The sequence below is a fragment of the Panthera leo genome, chromosome C1 (genome assembly GCF_018350215.1).
Source record: "Panthera leo isolate Ple1 chromosome C1, P.leo_Ple1_pat1.1, whole genome shotgun sequence".
Lineage (NCBI taxonomy): Eukaryota > Metazoa > Chordata > Mammalia > Carnivora > Felidae > Panthera > Panthera leo.
In genome coordinates, this window is record NC_056686.1 from 169736619 (window position 1) to 169756515 (window position 19897).

The 19897-nt window shown below is 33.9% G+C and overlaps 1 protein-coding gene across 1 annotated transcript in view; it reads right to left on the reverse strand.

The window, feature by feature from the left end:
* The window catches only part of NCKAP1 (NCK associated protein 1), a 109534-nt gene that overhangs the window by 43563 nt on the left and 46074 nt on the right, over positions 1–19897 (reverse strand). The window contains exons 9-15 of the mRNA XM_042949337.1: positions 17440–17596; positions 14364–14420; positions 12198–12294; positions 11440–11546; positions 10580–10712; positions 7936–8017; positions 6344–6402 (exon numbers count right to left, since the gene is read on the reverse strand). Of these exons, the coding sequence (XP_042805271.1) occupies positions 6344–6402; positions 7936–8017; positions 10580–10712; positions 11440–11546; positions 12198–12294; positions 14364–14420; positions 17440–17596 (692 nt within the window). The remainder of the gene's footprint in view (positions 1–6343; positions 6403–7935; positions 8018–10579; positions 10713–11439; positions 11547–12197; positions 12295–14363; positions 14421–17439; positions 17597–19897) is intronic.

The window sequence follows — 19897 nt, forward strand, 5'->3', positions numbered from 1 at the left end:
ACACAATGGAGTACTACGTGGCAATGAGAAAGAATGAAATATGGCCCTTTGTAGCAACATGAATACAACTGGAGAGTGTGATGCTAAGTGAAATAAGCCATACAGAGAAAGACAGATACCATATGTTTTCACTCTTATGTGGATCCTGAGAAACTTAACAGAAACCCATGGTGGGAGGGGAAGGAAAAAAAAAAAAAAAAAAAAAAAAGAGGTTAGAGTGGGAGAGAGCCAAAGCATAAGAGACTGTTAAAAACTGAGAACAAACTGAGGGTTGATGGCGGGGGGGGGGGGGGGGGGGAGTAGGAGGGAGGGTCGGGTCGGTGATGGGTACTGAAGAGGGCATCTTTTGGGATGAGCACTGGGTGTTGTATGGAAGCCAATTTGACAATAAATTTCATATATTAAAAAAAAAAATGAAATACTTGCCAACAACGAAAGGAGAAGGTTATTTAAAAAAAAGGCTTAAATAAAAGTGTAAGATATGAACAACCCAAGTAAATTTGAAGACAGAGGGAAGAAGACAAATGAGAAAATAACTGAAGATGCTTTAAGAGACTACTGGAATACACAGGGGAACAAGATGCCTTAGGAAACAGGAAAAAAATGACAAAGAATACATGGAGAGAGAAAGTACTCTTCTTTAAAGATTAGAAAAAAAGAGAAATCAAAATGACCAGTAAGAGACTAATGACCTTAGAATCAAAATTGCATAGGACTCCAGTGAAGGCATAAAACTATAAAATTCTCCCAACTGCTTATCCTTCAGGCCCTGCTCTACTCAAGAATTACTGATATTGGGGCACCTGGGTAGCTCAGTTGGTCAAGGTCTGACTGTGGCTCAGGTTATGATCTCGCAGCCCATGAGTTCGAGCCCCCGCACCTGCTTCAGATGCTGTGTCTCCCTCTCTCTGCCCTGCCCCCACTCATGCTCTCTCAAAAATAAACATTAAAAAAAAAAAAAGAATTACTGATATCTACAGAATGCTACACCTCTCTCTGGTCATATGCTTATAGTTAACTTGTATCCTTCTACCTGATCATTGATCAGTCAGATCATTCAGATCTCTTGTGAAGATCTGTTCCTTCTTGTAGTAATACTTAACACTAAGAAGTCTCTTTACTTGTCCTTTCCTCACTGGTTGCCCTTTTCCTGTGTAAACTATTGTCCTATTCAATTTCTACCCATCCTTCAATGTCTGGACAAAATGATGCTTTCTCTATAAAGTCATTACTACCAATTCCCACTTGGAAAAAGCTTTCTCCCTTAAGAAAACTGTAGTTAATAATAATCATACCCTATCGGCGGCTTCTTTTAAGTTAATCTTTTAGATTTTCAACTGCTATTTAATTTTTCCGTATCTGTTATGCCTGTCTCCACAGCCAGATTAATAACATCATCAAAAGAGGATCTGTACTCCTCTATAGATTATATAATACTGCTCAATATTTTATCTCCTGTATCGTATGGTCGAGTATGAAGGAGTGGAACCTTCACTGTTAACCTGTTCTTCATCGTCTATGCAAAACTTCTGGATTCTGGCCACTGCCTCCCAACTTGCACTTCTGCCCTTTTTCCATGGAGAAGACTTCGCTGGCTAAGTTGTATATACCAGTTTCCTTCCTTGGTATGCTCTGCCCTACCTACTGTCCCTAAAACTTAAGAGTTATACAGTAGAAAATGACTGCATGTCCTAGTCATGATTATGAGAAACACTATGGGCTGAATTGTGTCCACAAAATAGATATATTGAAGTCATAGTCCCCAGTACCTCAGAAGGTGACCTGATTTGGAAATAGGGTCTTCACAGAGATAATCAAGTTTTTAAAAATGAGGTCATTAGAGTGGGTCATAATCCAATATGACTGGTGTCCTTGTAAAAAGGAAAAATTTGGACCCAGAAATATGCACAGATTATATGAAAAGAGACAGAGCAAATGCCATTAGATTGACTCATCTACAAGCCAAGAAACATCAAAGATTGCTAGCAAGTCACCAGAAGCTGGGGAAAAAGAATGAAACAGATTTTCCCTCACTGCTGTCAGAGTCAATCCAGCTAACACCTTAATTTTGGATTTCTAGCCTCCAAAACTATAAAACAATAAATTCCTGTTGTTTAAGCCACCCACCTTTGGGACTCCGTTACGGCAGCCCTAGCAAACTGATAAAAGCAAGACTACAACGCATGAAAGAATCAAATAGCAGGTGTATTTTTTTTTTTTTAATTTTTCTTAACGTTTACTTTTGAGAGACAGAGACAGAGCATGAGTGAGGGAGGAGCAGAGAGGGAGACACAGAATCCGAAGCAGGCTCCATGTTCTGAGCTGTCAGCACAGAGCCTGACACAGAGCTTGAACCCATAAACCGTGAGATCATGACCTGAGCTGAAGTTGGACGCTTAACCAACTGAGTCACCCAGGTGCCCCAGCAGGTGATATTCTTATAATTATCCCATAAAAATTAAAAAAAAAAAAAAAAACACACAGGGATGTATCAATTCTATATTCTTAATGCTTACAACAAATGCTTTATACTCTGCCATATGACCAAACCAAGCTAAATTCTCAAGTGAATCCTTCAGATGAGTAAGCTTAATAATCCTGAAAGTATTTAATAACGAGTAAATTTGAAATGTACCTAAATCTCTTAAGATTTTCTGAACCCAAATGTTGGTTTAGGTACTCTCACAAACTGACAGCAAGAGACTTAATACTAAATAGTTCGATTTTTTTTACAATGAGTGACTTTCAAAATTTTAAATGTGTATATTCTTTAGCAGAGCAATTTTCACTTCTATTTTTACCTCATATGATCTACTTCTGCACTTTTCACAACTTTAGTTAAAACAAAGAAATGTTAATCTCTAAACTTCATTTTTAATAGGAAGAAAACAACGTATTATATATGCACATTTAATATTTGCGATGGTGCTATTTCAAGTCTTCTTTCCGGATCTACCATTACCTAACTCTGCAATCTCAGGCAAATTACTTAATACCTGTGGTCTCATTTATAAAATCATCTCTAAAAATACGTGATCATAGAACAAAGAACAAGAGCAAGAAAAGTGCCTATGTATTTTGAGGTTGAAAGGAAAGAACCTAAGAGCAAAAGTACCACAGGAAATAAAGAAGACTGCCAGAAAATTATGCTCTTGGAGTCCTTCGCCAGACTGAGTTGATCTAAAAATTTCTTCCACAAACATATATTGCTTATAATTTTTTAATTAAATGAAAAATTAATCTGTGGTACTGAACCATATGTATATATAGTATAATCCCATTTACTGTTTGAACACCTAAAAAGATATAAACCATTTATTAAAAGTTAGTATTTCTAGGGCATAACACTGGGAAAAGTACAAACTTTCATTTTCTACTACTTTACCTCTGGGTTTTCTGACATTTTATAATGAGAACACATTAGTATTACTTTAAAATATACGTATTTTTAAGATATGCAGTTATTAAAAAAACTGAGCCACAGTTTCCACATAATTACTGGAAGTATTTAAGGGGCAATTAAATGCCATCATTAAATTTACAGTATATACAAAGATTTTAAGCTTGAATTTTAAAGCCCTTAAAAACTATTTAAGTGAGTTATATATTAAATGAAAAGTTTTAAAGTCTAATACCATTTATTTCTGCATTTCAGAAATACAGCTTTTGGCACTACATCAGGGGATGGTAAACTATGGCCTGTGAGCTGGCTGCTTGTTATTCTTTTCCAAAGAAGAAATCCAGATAGTTAACAAGCACATGAAGAGGTGCTCAAACCTCATTACTCATCAGGGAAATGCAAATAAAAACCACAATGAGATATCACCTCACACCTGTTAGAAAAGTTATTATCAAAAACACAAGAGGTAACAAGGCAAAAATGTGGAAAAAGCGGGAACCTGCATGCACTCTTGGTGAGAATGTAAATGGGTGCAGTCACTCTGGAAACAGTATGGAAATTCCTCAAAAAATTAGAAATATAACGAACTACCATAGGATCCAATTAATTCCATTTCTAGGTATTTATCTGAAGGAAATGAAAACACTAACTCAAAAAGGTATCTACAAACGCTTGTTCACTGCAGCACTACCTGCAACAGCCAAGAAGACATGGAAATAGCCTAAGTGGCAACTGATGGACAAATAGATAAATTGTGGCGAAAAAAAATGTGTGCGTGTGTGTGTGTCGTGTGTGTGTATACAAGAATATTAGTCAGCCAAAAAAATGGGGTAAATCTTGCCACTTGCAACAACATGCACGGACCCCAAAGGCAATGTGCTAAGTGACGTAAGCCAGAGAAAGGCAAAGACCCAATGAACTCACTTATATATGGAATTTGAAAAAATAACAACAACAAAATAACCCCTTAAAACTGAACTCATAGATGTAGACAATGGACTGCTGGCTGCCAGAGATGGGGAGCTGGAGTTGGGGAATATGGGTGAAAGTAACCAAAAGGTACAAACTTCCAGTTATAAAACAAATAAGTCCTGCAGATGTCATGTACAGGATGATGACTGTATCAGCAATACTGTATTGCATATTTAAAAGTTGCTAATAAAATAGATCTTAAAAGTTCTCATCTTGGCACAAGAACAGACACTCAGATCAATGGAACAGAATAGAGAACCCAGAAATGGACCCACAAATGTATGGCCAACTAATCTTTAACAAAGCAGGAAAGAATATCCAATGGAATAAAGACAGTCTCTTCAGCAAGTGGTGCTGGGAAAACTGGACAGCGACATGCAGAAGAATGAACCTGGACCACTTTCTTACACCATACACAAAAATAAACTCAAAATGGATGGAAGACCTAAATGTAAGACAGGAAGCCATCAAAATCCTCGAGGAGAAAGCAGGCAAAAACCTCTTTGATCTTGGCTGCAGCAACTTTTTACTCAACACGTCTCTGGAGGCAAGTGAAACAAAAGCAAAAATGAAAGACTGGGACCTCATCAAAATGAAAAGCTTCTGCACAGCGAAGGAAACAATCAGCAAAACTAAAAGGCAACCAACAGAATGGGAGAAGATATTTGCAAATGACATATCAGATAAAGGGTTAGTATGTAAAATCTATAAAGAACTTATCAAACTCAACACCCAAAAAACAAATCATCCAGTGGAGAAATGGGCAAAAGACATGAATAGATGTTTCTCCAAAGAAGACATCCAGATGGCCAACTGACACATGAAAAAATGCTCAACATCACTCATCATTAGGGAAATACAAATCAAAACCACAATGAGATACCACCTCACACCTGTCAGAATGGCTAATATTAACAACTCAGGCAACAACAGATGTTGGCGAGGATACGGAGAAAGAGGATCTCTTTTGCATTGTTGTAGGGAATGCAAGCTGGTGCAGCCACTCTGGAAAACACTATGGAGGTTCCTGACAAAACTAAAAATAGAACTACCCTAAGACCCAGCAATTACACTATTAGGCATTTATCCACATGATACAGATGTGCTGTTTCAAAGGGGCACATGCAACCCCATGTTTATAGCAGCACCATCAACAATAGCCAAAGTATGGAAAGAGCCCAAATGTCCATCGATGGATGAATGGATAAAGAAAATGTGGTGTATGTATACACACACACACACACACACACACACACACACACACACACACACTGGAGTATTACTCAGCAATCAAAAAGAATGAAATCTTGCCATTTGCCACTATGTGGATGGAACTGGAGGGTGTTATGCTAAGTGAAATTAGTCAGAGAAAGACAAAAATCATATGACTTCACTCATATGAGGACTTTAAGAGACAGAACAGATGAACATAAGGGAAGGGAAACAAAAATAATATAAAAACAGGGAGGGGGACAAAACAGAAGAGACTCATGAATATGGAGAACAAACTGAGGGTTACTGGAGGGGTTGTGGGAGGGGGATGGGCTAAATGGGTAAGGGGCACTGAGGAATCTACTCCTAAAATCATTGTTCCACTATATGCTAACTAATTTGGATGTAAATTTTATAAAATAAAAAATTAAATTAAAAAAAAAGTTCTCACCATAAGAAAACAAATTTCTAACTATGTGTAGTGATGGATGTTAATTAGATACATTATGGTGACCATTTTGCAATAAGTACTAATGTAATGATGTTGCAAACCTGAAACTAGTATAATGTTCTATGTCAATTACATCTTAATAAAAAAACTGTTTCTTCTGAGGTAAAGACTATGGTCAGTTATACAAGGCTATGGTTACTCTTTTCAACAGGTATACAACAATGAACTTTTTTCTAAGTAATGTTTCCATATTAGCTAAAATAGTAAATATCCAAACAGAAAGCCAATGAAAATTAAGTTATTCTTACCTGTAACCTAAACCAATCTAATCTCATTCCTCTGAAATCAAATACTTCCCCATCTTCAACTACAACAGTAGAAAAAAGATTACAAAGCAAATTAATGTTTCAACAAATATATAATCACAGTTTTAAATTTAAGATCAAGATAATTCAACTATGGCCATATACACAAAAGAATTAAGAGCAGGGTCTTAAAGAGATCATTGTAAACCCATGTTCAGCATTATTCACAACAGCAGCATTATTCATAACAGCTAAAAGGCAGAAGCAACCCAAATGTCCACCAACAGTGGAATAGATGAACAAAATGTGGTACATTATTCAGCCTTGAAAAGGAAGGAAATTCTGACACATGCTATAGTGTGGCTGAATCTTGAGGACATACGTTGTGAAATAAGTCAGTGACAAAAAGAAAAATACTGCATGATTCCACTTATGAGGTACCTAGAGTAATCAAACTCAAAGAAACAGAAAGTAGAATGGCAGATATCAGGGGCGAGGGAAATTGAGAAGTTGATATTTAATAGCTATGGAGATTCAGTTTTCAAGATGAAAACGTTCTGGAGATTGGTTGAGCAATTATGTGAATACACTTAACCCTATTAAACTGTACACTTAAAAAAAAACCAAAAATAATTTAATAGCTAAGACAAGGCAGTAATTCTCAAATCCTATAAAAATGTTGATAGAAGGAGGGAGTTATGCTAAGAGAAGTGTTAAGTACAGACTTCTCTCCTAAACTGTTTCTAAGTGTGCTTACATGTCAATTTTGAAGAAGCTAGACTAGAGCTTGAGGAATTCTGTAAACAAAAGCTTTGGACAGCAGAGTGAAGTTCTTCAAAATAACTCTTTATAAACCAAATTATCACAACCAACTTTACAACAGTTTCACTACTTAAGTGTGATATTGATTAAACTAAAATGTATTTATTACTCAAATTTTCAAGGATTTGGATACCCTTTACTTAAAAGGTTACAAAACTAAAATACAACACCAATCTGTTGGAATGAAGTTTTCAAATAATGAAGAAGCAACCTAGTATATGACATTAACTTTTGGGATTGACAGATCGGAACTTAAAATTCCTATAGTAGCACTTAATACCTGTTAGAGCTTGGGAAAACCATGTTAAATAATGGAGAGGTTAACTCTCAAACCTTAAGTTTCCAAACCTACCAAATAAAAGCATAAAGAACTTTTTAAAATTGATGTGGACTAAACAGGATAATATAAGTGCCTGGCAATTTTTAAAATGTTTTATCAATGGTACATACTATTGTCACAGGTGATGCTTGGACCACATATACACTTCATTATGTTTCTTTGTTGTTGTTGTTTTTTTTTAATTATAAAATGCCTTTTTTCACCTGCTGAATAATAAAATATTTCAAGCTATAATTCTCATTATTTTTATAAATGTCACACACCCATTTTGGAAACTTTTGTTTCACAGAGAACAAAGCTAAGACAAAAGAGAACAGATTAAATATGTCCAAAAATAAGTGAGTCTATAAAAATTAACTGTGAAATCCTCTCCTTGAAAATCAAATTTGAAAACCTAATTAGAAGAAAATATGCTTTTATTTAAAAGACTTACCTTGTTTTACACTCAGGGAAGTCATAGTGTTAACAAAGGAGGACATGATGATTGATTCATCTTCAGGGCAAACAGAAAGATTCTGAAAGAAGAAACAAAAAATAATGTTAAGAACATCTAACAGGGGAAACAATTCATAGGTCCACTAACTGGTGGGTGGATACACAAGATGGTATATCCATACTAAGGAATATTTTTCAGCCTTAAACAGGAATGAAATGTTGATACATACATTAACAGGGATGAATCTCAAAAACATACTAACCGAAAGAAATAAAAAACAAAGATTATATAGTATATGATTCCATTTATACAAAATTTTTTGTTAAAAAAAAGGCAAAAGTGACCAAAAGGAGATGAATGGTTGGCGGGGATTTAGAGAGAGCATCAGTACACAAGAAAAAGATACACAAGAAAACTTTTAAGTGTTGGAAACTTTCTATGTCTTGACTATAGTGGCTGTAATGTGAACGAACACAGACAGTTGCTAAAATTCAAACTGTACACTGAAAATAGGTGACTTTGTGTGTATTATACTTCAGTAAGATTAGGACCAAAAACATCCCTTTCAAGCCAGCTAAAAAAAATGAATAGCATATAAAGTACATCTGAAGTTGATAATAAATAATACATTTTTTAATAAGTGAATGCTTAGCTCACTAACAGCATAATTTTCAAAACCTGCGCAATGTGAACATACATAATTTCACTGAACTGTACACTTAAAAATAGTTAACGCAGAAAATGTATATTTTACCACAAAAAACAAAATTGAGAGCTATTTCATCAACTATATTAACAGGTTAATCTTAGTTCTAAATTTAAATCCTACCAAATGGTTAGAAACACTATGCAGGTACTTCACAACAGAAGAGGGTATAAAAAGCTCACACATTGTAATTAAAGCCTAAATTCAAATACTGGCTCTACTACTTATGAACTGTGTGATACGGAGCAAGTTACACAAAGTCTATTTTCTTCAACAAATAATGATAACCATACCTATCCTCAGAGGATTGTTGTATAGATGTAATAAAATATCAATAAATCTGACAATTATTAATATTAGTATTACTGCTACTTATAGTACTATAATTCTAGGAAAAAAAGACATTAATCTCCCTAGTGTTGTTAAAATACAGTTGATGAAAAAGACACCAAAAGATACGGAATGACTTAAAATTTTTAATGCTGTAACATAAACCTATAAAATTAATAAAATATACAACCAGCCACAACAAGTTTCAAACTGACATGAAACTAGGAGACTGGTTTACATTCTGATAGCACAAAAGCCTCTGGTTTATCTGTTAAGTAGTAACTATTAAAATAGAAGTACAGCAAAGCAATAACATTCTAGAGATAAAATCAGCTTTTCTAGACCTTTTTTAATGGACATTGTAAACAGGAAGCATCTGAGCTCCATCTAGTGGATAAAGGAAAAAATACACCAATTCAGGATAGTAACCTATAAGGAGTATTTAATTCAAGGTAAACAATGCCATGAAAGACATTTTCTTTTCTCATTTACATTTTTTAGGTAGATTTCAAAAAGAAAAATCAGGATTTCAAAGTATGGTTATTTCTCTGGAAAACCAGTAGCTTTAGAATAGTCTTTTCTTTTTTTTTAAGTTTATTTTTATTTATTTTGAGAGAGAGGGAAGGAGACAGAATCCCAAGCAGGCTCCACACCGTCAGCACAGAGTCCTATGTGGGGCTCCAACTCATGAATACGAGATCATGACCTGAGCCGAAGTAAAGAGTCTCAGATACTTAACTGACTGAGCCACTCAGGCACCCCTAGAATAATCTTAATACAAAGAGAATTTGTGTTGTTCTTCCTTTATACTGTATATTAGCTTACAGAACTTTTTTAGACATCTTGATTTTATAAATGAAGTAAAAAAAATAAATAATTTTCCTTATAGTTAGCTTATTTGGAATAAAAATAAATCTATATTAAGATGAAAAAGACTAAATTATGGAAAGCAAAAAAAAAAAAAAAAGACTAAAAATCAATAGAGGAAAATTCAAATTGAAAATAAAATCAGGACATTTAATCTTATTAGGACATCTAGATGAATTTTGTTTTAAAAATCTGGTCATCTTCTAATATACTATGCTAAAAGATTCATCTTCTGTGTTTTATCTAATACTTGGTTATCAATTATAAAGTCTCCATCATCTCTTCTTTATTGCCATAGCCACTGTCCAAGTTCAGGCTCTCATCAGCTCTCTTCTAATCTCTCTGTTTCCTCCCTTGGCCCCCAGCAATCCATCATCCATACTGAGCCACAGTAATCTAAGTAATAAATCAGATTTATGACTAACCTCCTCTATTGAAAGGCCCTCTATAATTTGGTCACTGTATACCAACCTCCACCTGCCAGGTAAAGAATCATTCCCTGAATTGTGCTCAGTCTGAGCTTTGTACACACTTAAGCATAACACTATGCTACAACACTTGACTACAACTAAATGTTTTCTCCCCTCTGGGTGATGATCCCCCTTAACAAGATAGGACAATGACTTGTTTACATTTGTATCTATCACTTGGCACTAGATTATACTGAGCAAACAAATCAGTTACTAGAAAGGAGGGAAGGAAGGAACAACAGGGAGAGTAACATGAGACAGTTTTTACCTGCACAAGTTCATTGAGAACAACAGCATCAAAGCCAGAGAGGTACTGCACATAATACCTCTGCATTACAGGTCCATATTTCCTTACATGTGCTCTAAGCTCTTCCATGTAAAATATTAATTCAGCAATGTGCCTTTTTAAAAAATCCAAGAAAAGTATTTCAAAAAATAAATTCATCATTAAGGAAAATATAAAATGTATCTGATATTACTACAAGAGTTTTTTTCTTAGAAAAAGCATTGTTAAATATAATTTTATGTCAATTCCTTCCTAAAGACATTTCCATGATGGAAAGCAAAAATTAAAAAACAGCTATGACTAAAAAGTTGATAAAGGAAAACCCAAAATGAAAATAACATTAGAGTATCTCATAAATTACATCATTAAAAAAATCACAAACGGAAGAGGATTAGAGGATTAGAAGAATTAAGATTTTTCTGTAAGCTCTTATTTCTGTTTCATTTATCTAATTAATTCCTATTGAAGGACTGTGTACTAAAATGATAAAGACATTTCATATAACACACTTGGTTCATTAAGGTTCTTATTTAAATTTTTGTGTAGTGAATCATTTTAAAAAATGAATTCCAAAGAAAATATGACTGGTTACAGCAAGAAAACAAATAAGAACTTTATGACCATCTAGGTTTAGGAAACATTACAAGCCCTAATATTAAGCTAACACTGACTCTGCATTTTAATTCATATCATCTAATGGTGTATTACAAATATCCCTTTATTATGAAATGTGAAAAGCTCTAAAAAAGGTTTTCAAAATAATTTAACTTCAATGTCCCCAAATTCCACATCCCATACATCAAAATATTCAAAAAATAACTCTTTAAATGTTGCTAACTTACTTATCTATAAAGTCATCTGCACTCTTCTTTGGCATATTATCTGCATGACGAAGTAGCCAGATAATTTCATCACGGGCAAAGGATAATGCCATAAAAACAAAAAGTGCCTAATTAAAAAAAACAAAAAACAAAAAACATTTGCTTATTCTCATGCCAAGATTATTAACAAAACCTATTCATAATCTTTGTCTAAGTGAGAGCCACTGGCAAGAACTGATAATATGAAGTTCAAAGACAAAAACGAGAACACAGAAGAAAACCTAGAGACAGGTATCAAGGGGAGCACACATTCAAACATGAAGTGAGAAAAATGCAGGAAGGTGTGATGTATGAATGTCAAGTAAGCAAATTCATTCTCAGTTAAATATAAATTTTAGCAGTTTTCCATAGAGAATTTTTTAAAAATTTTAATTGGCACACCTACAGTTAAATAAGAATTCAAATTTTAGTAAAATTTCACATAGAATTTTTTTCATTTTATTTATAATTTTTTTTAACATTTATTTATTTTTGAGACAGAGAGAGACAGAGCATGAACGGGGGAGGAGGGTCAGAGAGAGGGAGACACAGAATCTCAAACAGTCTCCAGGCTCTGAGCTGTCAGCACAGAGCCCGACACGGGGCTCGAACTCATGGACCGCAAGATCATGACCTGAGCCAAAGTCGGCCGCTTAACCGACTGAGCCACCCAAGCGCCCCGAATTTTTTTCATTTTAATACGGTACACCTGTAGTTGAAATAAGAATTAAATCAATTACCTTTGGACCTAGCAAGCCAGGTTGATCAGAGAGGACAGTAGCCAATTCTTTCAGTGCAGATCTTAAAAATTTGCGTCTTTCTCTGTGCATTGAACCACTATAGGGAAAGACATCAATATAACTTATCTGTTTCTACTAAAATCATTATTGGCAATTAAATAACTTACCATTTCAGGTCAATTTACAAACATTTTTTAGGAAGCACAAGCTCCTACAAATATCTTCTATGTGTATGTCATATCATTAAATGACTTTCCAAACTTATGTTTATCCTTGCCTTCCTTGCAGTGTTTTTATAACCATGTTTATTCTGTTACTCTCCACCTATCAAAATCCTACCCAAACTTCAAGACCAACCCTTCAAGAAGCATTTCCCAATATCCAGATGTCCATTTTTGAATAATGTCTGCAACTTTAATACCATTTAGCCTAGCACTTTATAAAAGTGGACTGTGAAATCCTTGAAAACAAGCAATGTTCTACTACATACATTTTCTGTCACCCCCACAAAGAAAATCAATGAACACAACTTATTAATTAATATCTGATTATATCCTACTTTATTAAGTATATTCTTATTAAATAGGTAAGACTAATAAACAAGAGCTATATATAATAAAGATATTAGGATGAGATCATTTGGTAATCTTCAAAAACAGAAAGATGAGGAAAAGATAATCATAAATATTCACTACTAGGTATTTTTAAAATAAAATGCAAATTTAAAAGAATTACTTACATATTAATGTGGAAAAAAATATCACAGAATGTTCTAAGTATTCCAACTCCTCACACTATGCAAAATACACACTGTCCCAACAAAGTTTTAAGATTTTGATAGGTGCAAAAAACAGCACCCTCTGCCCACCCCCCCCCCACACACCCCTCCTAGTTTCACCCTGTCATCTATAAAACAGGGATTATGACACCTCCCTGAAAAGATACATCTTTCATGATGTCTGATACATAGTATTATTACATTAGGCTAATTCCAATGACAAGCTCTTTTTTATCTTACAATAATAAAGTCATCCAAGACAATTTCTAAGAAAAGAGGCAATGTTATTTTGACTATTTTATTACACCAAGTTGTGGCAAGGAGTCTGTGGTGTTATTAATACTGACAGAAAATGTCTATAAGGTACCATGCTTGGCACAAGGTAATGAGGAATTCCTATGAGGAATTCTTACTGTTTACTACCTACAACTACTTTATATAATAAAGGGGGAAAATGCCTTACCTTTAAAAGAGTTTCATAAAAGATAGCTAAGAATCCTATATGTGCCTACAATAGGGTCTATCCCATGAAGAAGTGATAATCATTTGTATTTCTGTATGTCAAGAAAGGAATGCTAACACACTCCAAAATATATTAGTACTAGAAAATAACTTTTTAAATATAAGCATTTCATTCAAGTGAAAAAATATGCATGAGGAAATAGGTCACTGACAGCAATGAATAAAGATGGTTTAAATTCCCAATATCCATCATATAGCCTAAACCTAAATTCTGAAACTTCTTGTGGTTTTTATATTTTCATTGATGGCAGTGGTGCTTTATACTCTGCTTTACAGAAATACGGACGCATCAGATAATATTACCTAGGCTCAGTGGAGAAAATATTTTATAGAAGTATATATGTAACATTGAATTATCAAATTATTTATAATTATTTCATGAGAAAATCAAAAAGTTGTTCAAAGATCTTAAATATGATAATTTTTAAGTTATTCTATATACTTACTAATATAAAATATTTACTACAATTAGGTAAGGGCATGAGGATAACATACTTTGAAAAGTAAATACTATTTGGGAGCGTATAAAGATATATCTATTTTCATGAAGTGGTACAAAAATCATCACACCTTGAAAAGTATTGATATGAAAGCATAGTGATGGCAAAAGATCTGAATGATACCTAAAATAAAAGACCTTTGTATGGTACTTGCTTAGAGCATTTTTATCAACACTTCAAAAATATTCCAGATCTGTCTGTACTAACCTGAAGCTTACTAAATACTGAGGATATATACTTCTCATTGATTGCCCCACTTCTATCCCATATTGCACACCATTAATCTGCAGTATGTGAACAAAATTATGCTTTAAGACAGAAATTCTTGTTGATTACAAGTTCCACAGAGAAAATAGAACTACTTACGCATGTGACACAGCTGCCTCTTTGCATTCTCTTATGTCATTAATACGCTTATTATAGCTATGGGCAAAAAAAAAAAAAAAAAAAAAAATTAGATCCTTGTTAGTCCTAATTTCATCAGTAACAGTCAAAACGAGTTAGCCAAATACTAAAAGTCAATTAAAAATGACTATTAGCAATAAGAAAAAAATGGTGCTCAAACTAGAAATGCATGGAACAAGTCCACCTACCTCCTTTCCTAAGTACCCAGTCAAGTCTTAGAAAAACAGATCTCATATTATATTAAATCTAACAATAAAATTGAAGCTCACAATGTAGATCTTTGATTATATACACCTTGTGAAGAACCCACAGAGACACTAAAATTGAACCTCCAATGTAATTAACAGTGGTCTCCAAAATCTAAAGTAATAACAAAGCTACTACTTCTAATTTTATGCTATCTGATTAAAAAAAATTCTGAAAGGATATATACTAGGGAGTAACACTACTGAATGTCTGGAGATAGGGGTTTTATGGCAGAAAAAAACTGGGGCAGGAAAGCCTAAGACTAAATTAAAAGAAAGAGGACACCAGGTGCCTGGGTGGGTTAGTCAGATAAGCATCCAACTTCAGCTCAGGTCATAATCTCATGGTTCATGAGTTTGATTCCTGTCAGGCCCTTTGATGTCAGTATGGAGCCCGCTCTGAAGCCTCTGTCTCCCTCTCTCTGCCCCTTTCTCTCTCTCTCTCTCACAAAATAAATAAACATTAAAAAAATTTCAAAAAAACCCCCCAAAATAGGAACCAACATAAAAAAATTTAAAGGTAACATGTGAAAAAAAGAGCTAATAAATGTTATTTTCATTAATACTACATGCAAAAACTCAAAATTCCTAAAATGTTAAAGAAAAATTATCTTCTTGACAACCTGGCTAAGACCACTTAAACCAAGAAGTCCCAGCTTCTAAATTAAGTACTCTAAGATTTATGTGATCTTTGAGCAAATGTCTAAAATATACTAAATCTGTAATCATTCTCTTTCATAATTAATAAGCTTTTATACTTACAATCTAACCTGTAAGTACTGTAAATCATATTTTCAAGTGATCACTCATGACTTAATAAATTAAAACTTTACAACTTTAATCATGAAGATTCTTAAATGGTAAATTCATTGTTAGAAAAGTATTAACATAAAGAAAAAAAGCGTAACAAAAAGACAATTGGTGGGGTGCCTGGGTGGCTCAGTCAGTTAAGCATCTGACTTCAGCTCAGGGCATGATCTTGCAGTTCGTGGGTTCAAGCCCACGTCAGGCTCTTTGCTGACAGCTCAGAGCCTGAAGCCTGCTTCAGATTCAGCATCTCCCTCACTCTCTGCCCCTACCCCACCAACAATCTGTCTCTCTCTCAAAAATAAATATACATTAAAAAATTTTTTTTTTAAAGATAACTGGTCTCATGGTGTCATTCAACTTATGTGTACCATATATAACATAAGCTCGCTCAATATATAGACCACCTGGTTCTAAATGCTTACATATATTTAAATATGATTCCACAGAGAAGCTATCAATATGCTAAGACATAATACAAGTTTCTTAATTTTCAATCTGAACCAATTAGAAAATGAAAATAAATTAGGAAGTATCCCATCTGGCATAGGATATTTCCAAGTACTCCAGCATCTAAAATAAAAGCCAAGTAAGAGCTGGAAAGTACATAGGGCACTAGTTCTCATATTATGCCTGAGAATCTACCAACATGAGAATGTCAGAACCATCCATGGTGACAGAAACCACAACAGTGGTCACCGGAGAAGGGAACTGAAAGGTGGGAGACCAGGGGTGGCAGTACTGACCAAAAAAGAGACACAAGACAATTTTCTGGGGATAATGGAAATGTTCTATATCTTGATCTAGGTGGTCACCTAGAGTATTCATATATAAAGTTATTGAGACATACATGTAAAATTTATGCATTCTTCTGTCTGTAAATTCTACTTCAAAAATTACTAGGGAGAAAAAGAGCTGATTCTTTTAACTCTCCAAGATACAGATATAGGAAATACAAATTAGGGATCATGCCCAGTAATCTGGATTAATACGCATCCCAGAGTAATTTTTATGCACACTAAAATTTGAGGCATAGTTGGTATATTTACTTTTTAATAACTAACAGATGCTTCATCTCAATTTCTTCAAGACATTGTTTTTTTTGTTTGTTTGTTTTTTAAGTAGTTTCATGCCCAGTATGGAGTCCAGCATGGGACTTGAACTCACAACCCTGAGATCAAGACCTGAGCTGAGATCAATAGTTGGGACACTTAACCGACTGAGCCACCCAGGCACCCTGCATGAAGACATTTCTAAATTGGATATGAATCAAATGTTGGTAAACTTCATTTGTATCTGAAACTAACAAGCTGAACATAACTATTTGACACTTTCAGGTATTTTAGAATATTTTAGATGCTCCTAATTTCAAAAGATTTCAAAACTACTACCAAGTCTGAGGCCAACCTGTTTACTGTATACTGCCTACAGAACCTCATATAGAAAGAAATGCAGGCATTAAAAATTTCAAGGAAACAAATTTGTAAGAACTATTTGCTTTCCAGGGAATGAATATAAATGAGTCACGTGGAACACCTTATTAAAAGGAAACATGATTTCTTATGTGCAGCAGTCTGACTTGTATAATTGTTATAATTTAATGAAGTTCTTCTGACTGACCCACATACTTCTCAATAGCACTTCTACAAATTTCAAAACTCTAAAATGTATATGGTGCTTTTAGCAATATTTACGTCTAAACCCATATCATAATTTGCAAAAGAGAGCACATCTTCTTTATCATAGAATACAAGTTTTAAAAGGGGAGAAACACTAGATACTTCAGTCCGTGAAGTTACCTATAAAATATATGAAAATACCGTATCAGGGTGACTGTTAAGAAAAAAACTTACTGTGACCAGTAAGAGGGTACAGGTGACATCTTCTTGCATACATGACCCTTCTCTATCCCCAAACTTCAACAAAAATCATTCACTCACTACCCTTCTCCAAAAAAAAAGACAAGATAAATGAAAATGCCATACCCTCGTATGTTTACAAATAAGTCTTCTGCAGCTTTGTGAATGTGGAAAACTTCATCCCGAAAGAGAGAGAGGCAAGAGCTACTTTGAAGAGCTAGCTTCCAAAGGTTCAGTGCTGTCGCATCAGTATTTAGAATCCCATGGCACAAAATGAAGCCAACTTAAAAAAAAAAAAAGTAAATACGAATATAAAAGTATTCCAAAATTAAATTCTTTCCATTACAAAGTAGCTTTCAAAAATTTCAAAAACATAAAATTGAGGCTTTTTATTGAGGCTTTTTAAGTGACAGGTAATAACTCATACACACAAGATGGCAACAATTGTCAATAATTTTCTGTATTCTGCAAAATCAGTCCTTTGAACCCACACTGATGAGAAAAAATGTTGCTTCTGGCCTGTGAAAGAAGTCATTTTAATAAATGAGTAAAAGACATTTTCAAAATCTTTATAAAATATTTTAACCTAGATATTAGAAGTTAAACTAATCAACACACGATACAGTAATCATAACTGTTACAGTAACTGAAAAATAAGGCTAATCTATTTTAAATCACCAGAAGAAATGCATCTCACATTTTCATAGCAATATATAGATTACTAAATAAGCTTTCACTTATATTATCTCACATGATTCTCTGGAGTAGATAAAATAGATTGTATCCTTCTCTTTTATAGTTGAAGAAATGAAGGTTCAATGACTTGCCTAAAGTTATACTATTAACTATTAGAGTTATATTTAGCCTCAAGTATTTACCCTTAAAGTCTAAGATTCTTTCAATATATTATGCTGCTTTCTTACATGAATTCATATATCTCTTTCATCTTTTGTTATCTACTTTGGAAATCCTATACAAATTTAAAATCCTATGTATGTTTGTTGATGCCTTCTAGCCCTCTCCACTACGCCACAAAACCTCATCTGTCAGTCATTCAACATTTACTCGGTACCTGCTATACACAAGTTACTAGGTCAGTTACTAACCAATCCTATTTCTGTGAGATTTCCCTAGGATTCTCAGTGGTCACTCCCCCCTTTAAACTCCTGAATCGTTAACATATAACTTGTCATTCATCTTTTTATTCTTAGCTCAACCTTCCTTTAACAGGACACTATGCAAGCAAGTTAACTTTTTAAGGTAAGTAGGTATATACTGTGGAATCATATATAGAAGCATATTAAACTTCTTTAAATACCCTGAAACATAAAAAAGTTTTTCATGCAACAGGACCCTTAAACACAGCCAATTACGTGGTCTGGTACACAACCAAAGAAACAGAATATACGCATGGAAACTTAAGTCCTCATGAGAAACTGTTTGTAAAAGATTCTTGCCCTATATAATGTTTTTTTACTCTAAACCTCTGAGTAAAAAGTGATTTCGCTTAGTGTTTTATACCTCGTTGAATACTTAGAGTCACAAAATTGCTGCAGATAATAAAAGGTTTCTCTAAAGATGTTAGCAGTTATTATGGGTTACCATATATATATATATTTTTTTTAAGATATGGATTACCTTATGAATTAAAATATCTTCATTTGTTTATGACAGAATCAAAAAGGGCAAATTAATTTAAAATAGACTGCCCAAGATTAGGATGATTTATTAATTAAATCACATATTAATTTCCTTTACCCACCAAGGTTCCAATACAAGGACAGAAAAAAAAATTTAGTTATTTTAAGCCACAAAAATGTTAGAAAACAAGAAAGAAGACCAATACTAAGAATGAAATCTTGCCATCTGCAACTATGTGGATGGAACTAGAGTGTATTATGCTAAGGGAAATTAGAGACAGACAAATATCATGTGACTTTACTCATGTGGAATTTAAGATACAAAACATGAACATAAGGGAAGAGAAGCAAAAATAATACAAAAACATGGAGGGGGATAAAACATAAGAGACTCTTAAATACAGAAAAGAAACTGAGGTTTGCTGGAGGGGTTCTGGGTGGGGAGATGGGCTAAATGGGCAAGAGGCATTAAGGAGGACACTTGTTGGGATGAACACTGGGTGTTATATGTAGGGGATGAATCATGGGACTCTACTCCTGAAACCATTATTGCACTATATGCTAACTAATGTGGATGTAAATAAATAAATAAATAAATAAATAAATAAATAAATAAATACCAATACTAGACAAGAAAGTTAGGAAAAATCTTTTAAGATCGAAAGTGGACAGAACTCGACTATCAATTTAAAGAGAGTCAGGAATTAGTAATCCAAAACTCCAGAGATGAAAAGAGATCTTTCCCAAGGAGTCCTCTGAGTCCAACCAACAGAGCAAGAATAGACCCTGAAAAGAACATCAGGATAAGTTATTTTATAATTGCATTCCAAATAACTGGGTCTTCAACATTCCAGACTCAGTAACTCTCGGCCCCAGGCTATAATCTAGACCAATGATTCTCCAACTTTAGCTTGCATCAGAGCTACTAGGAAGACTTATTAAAT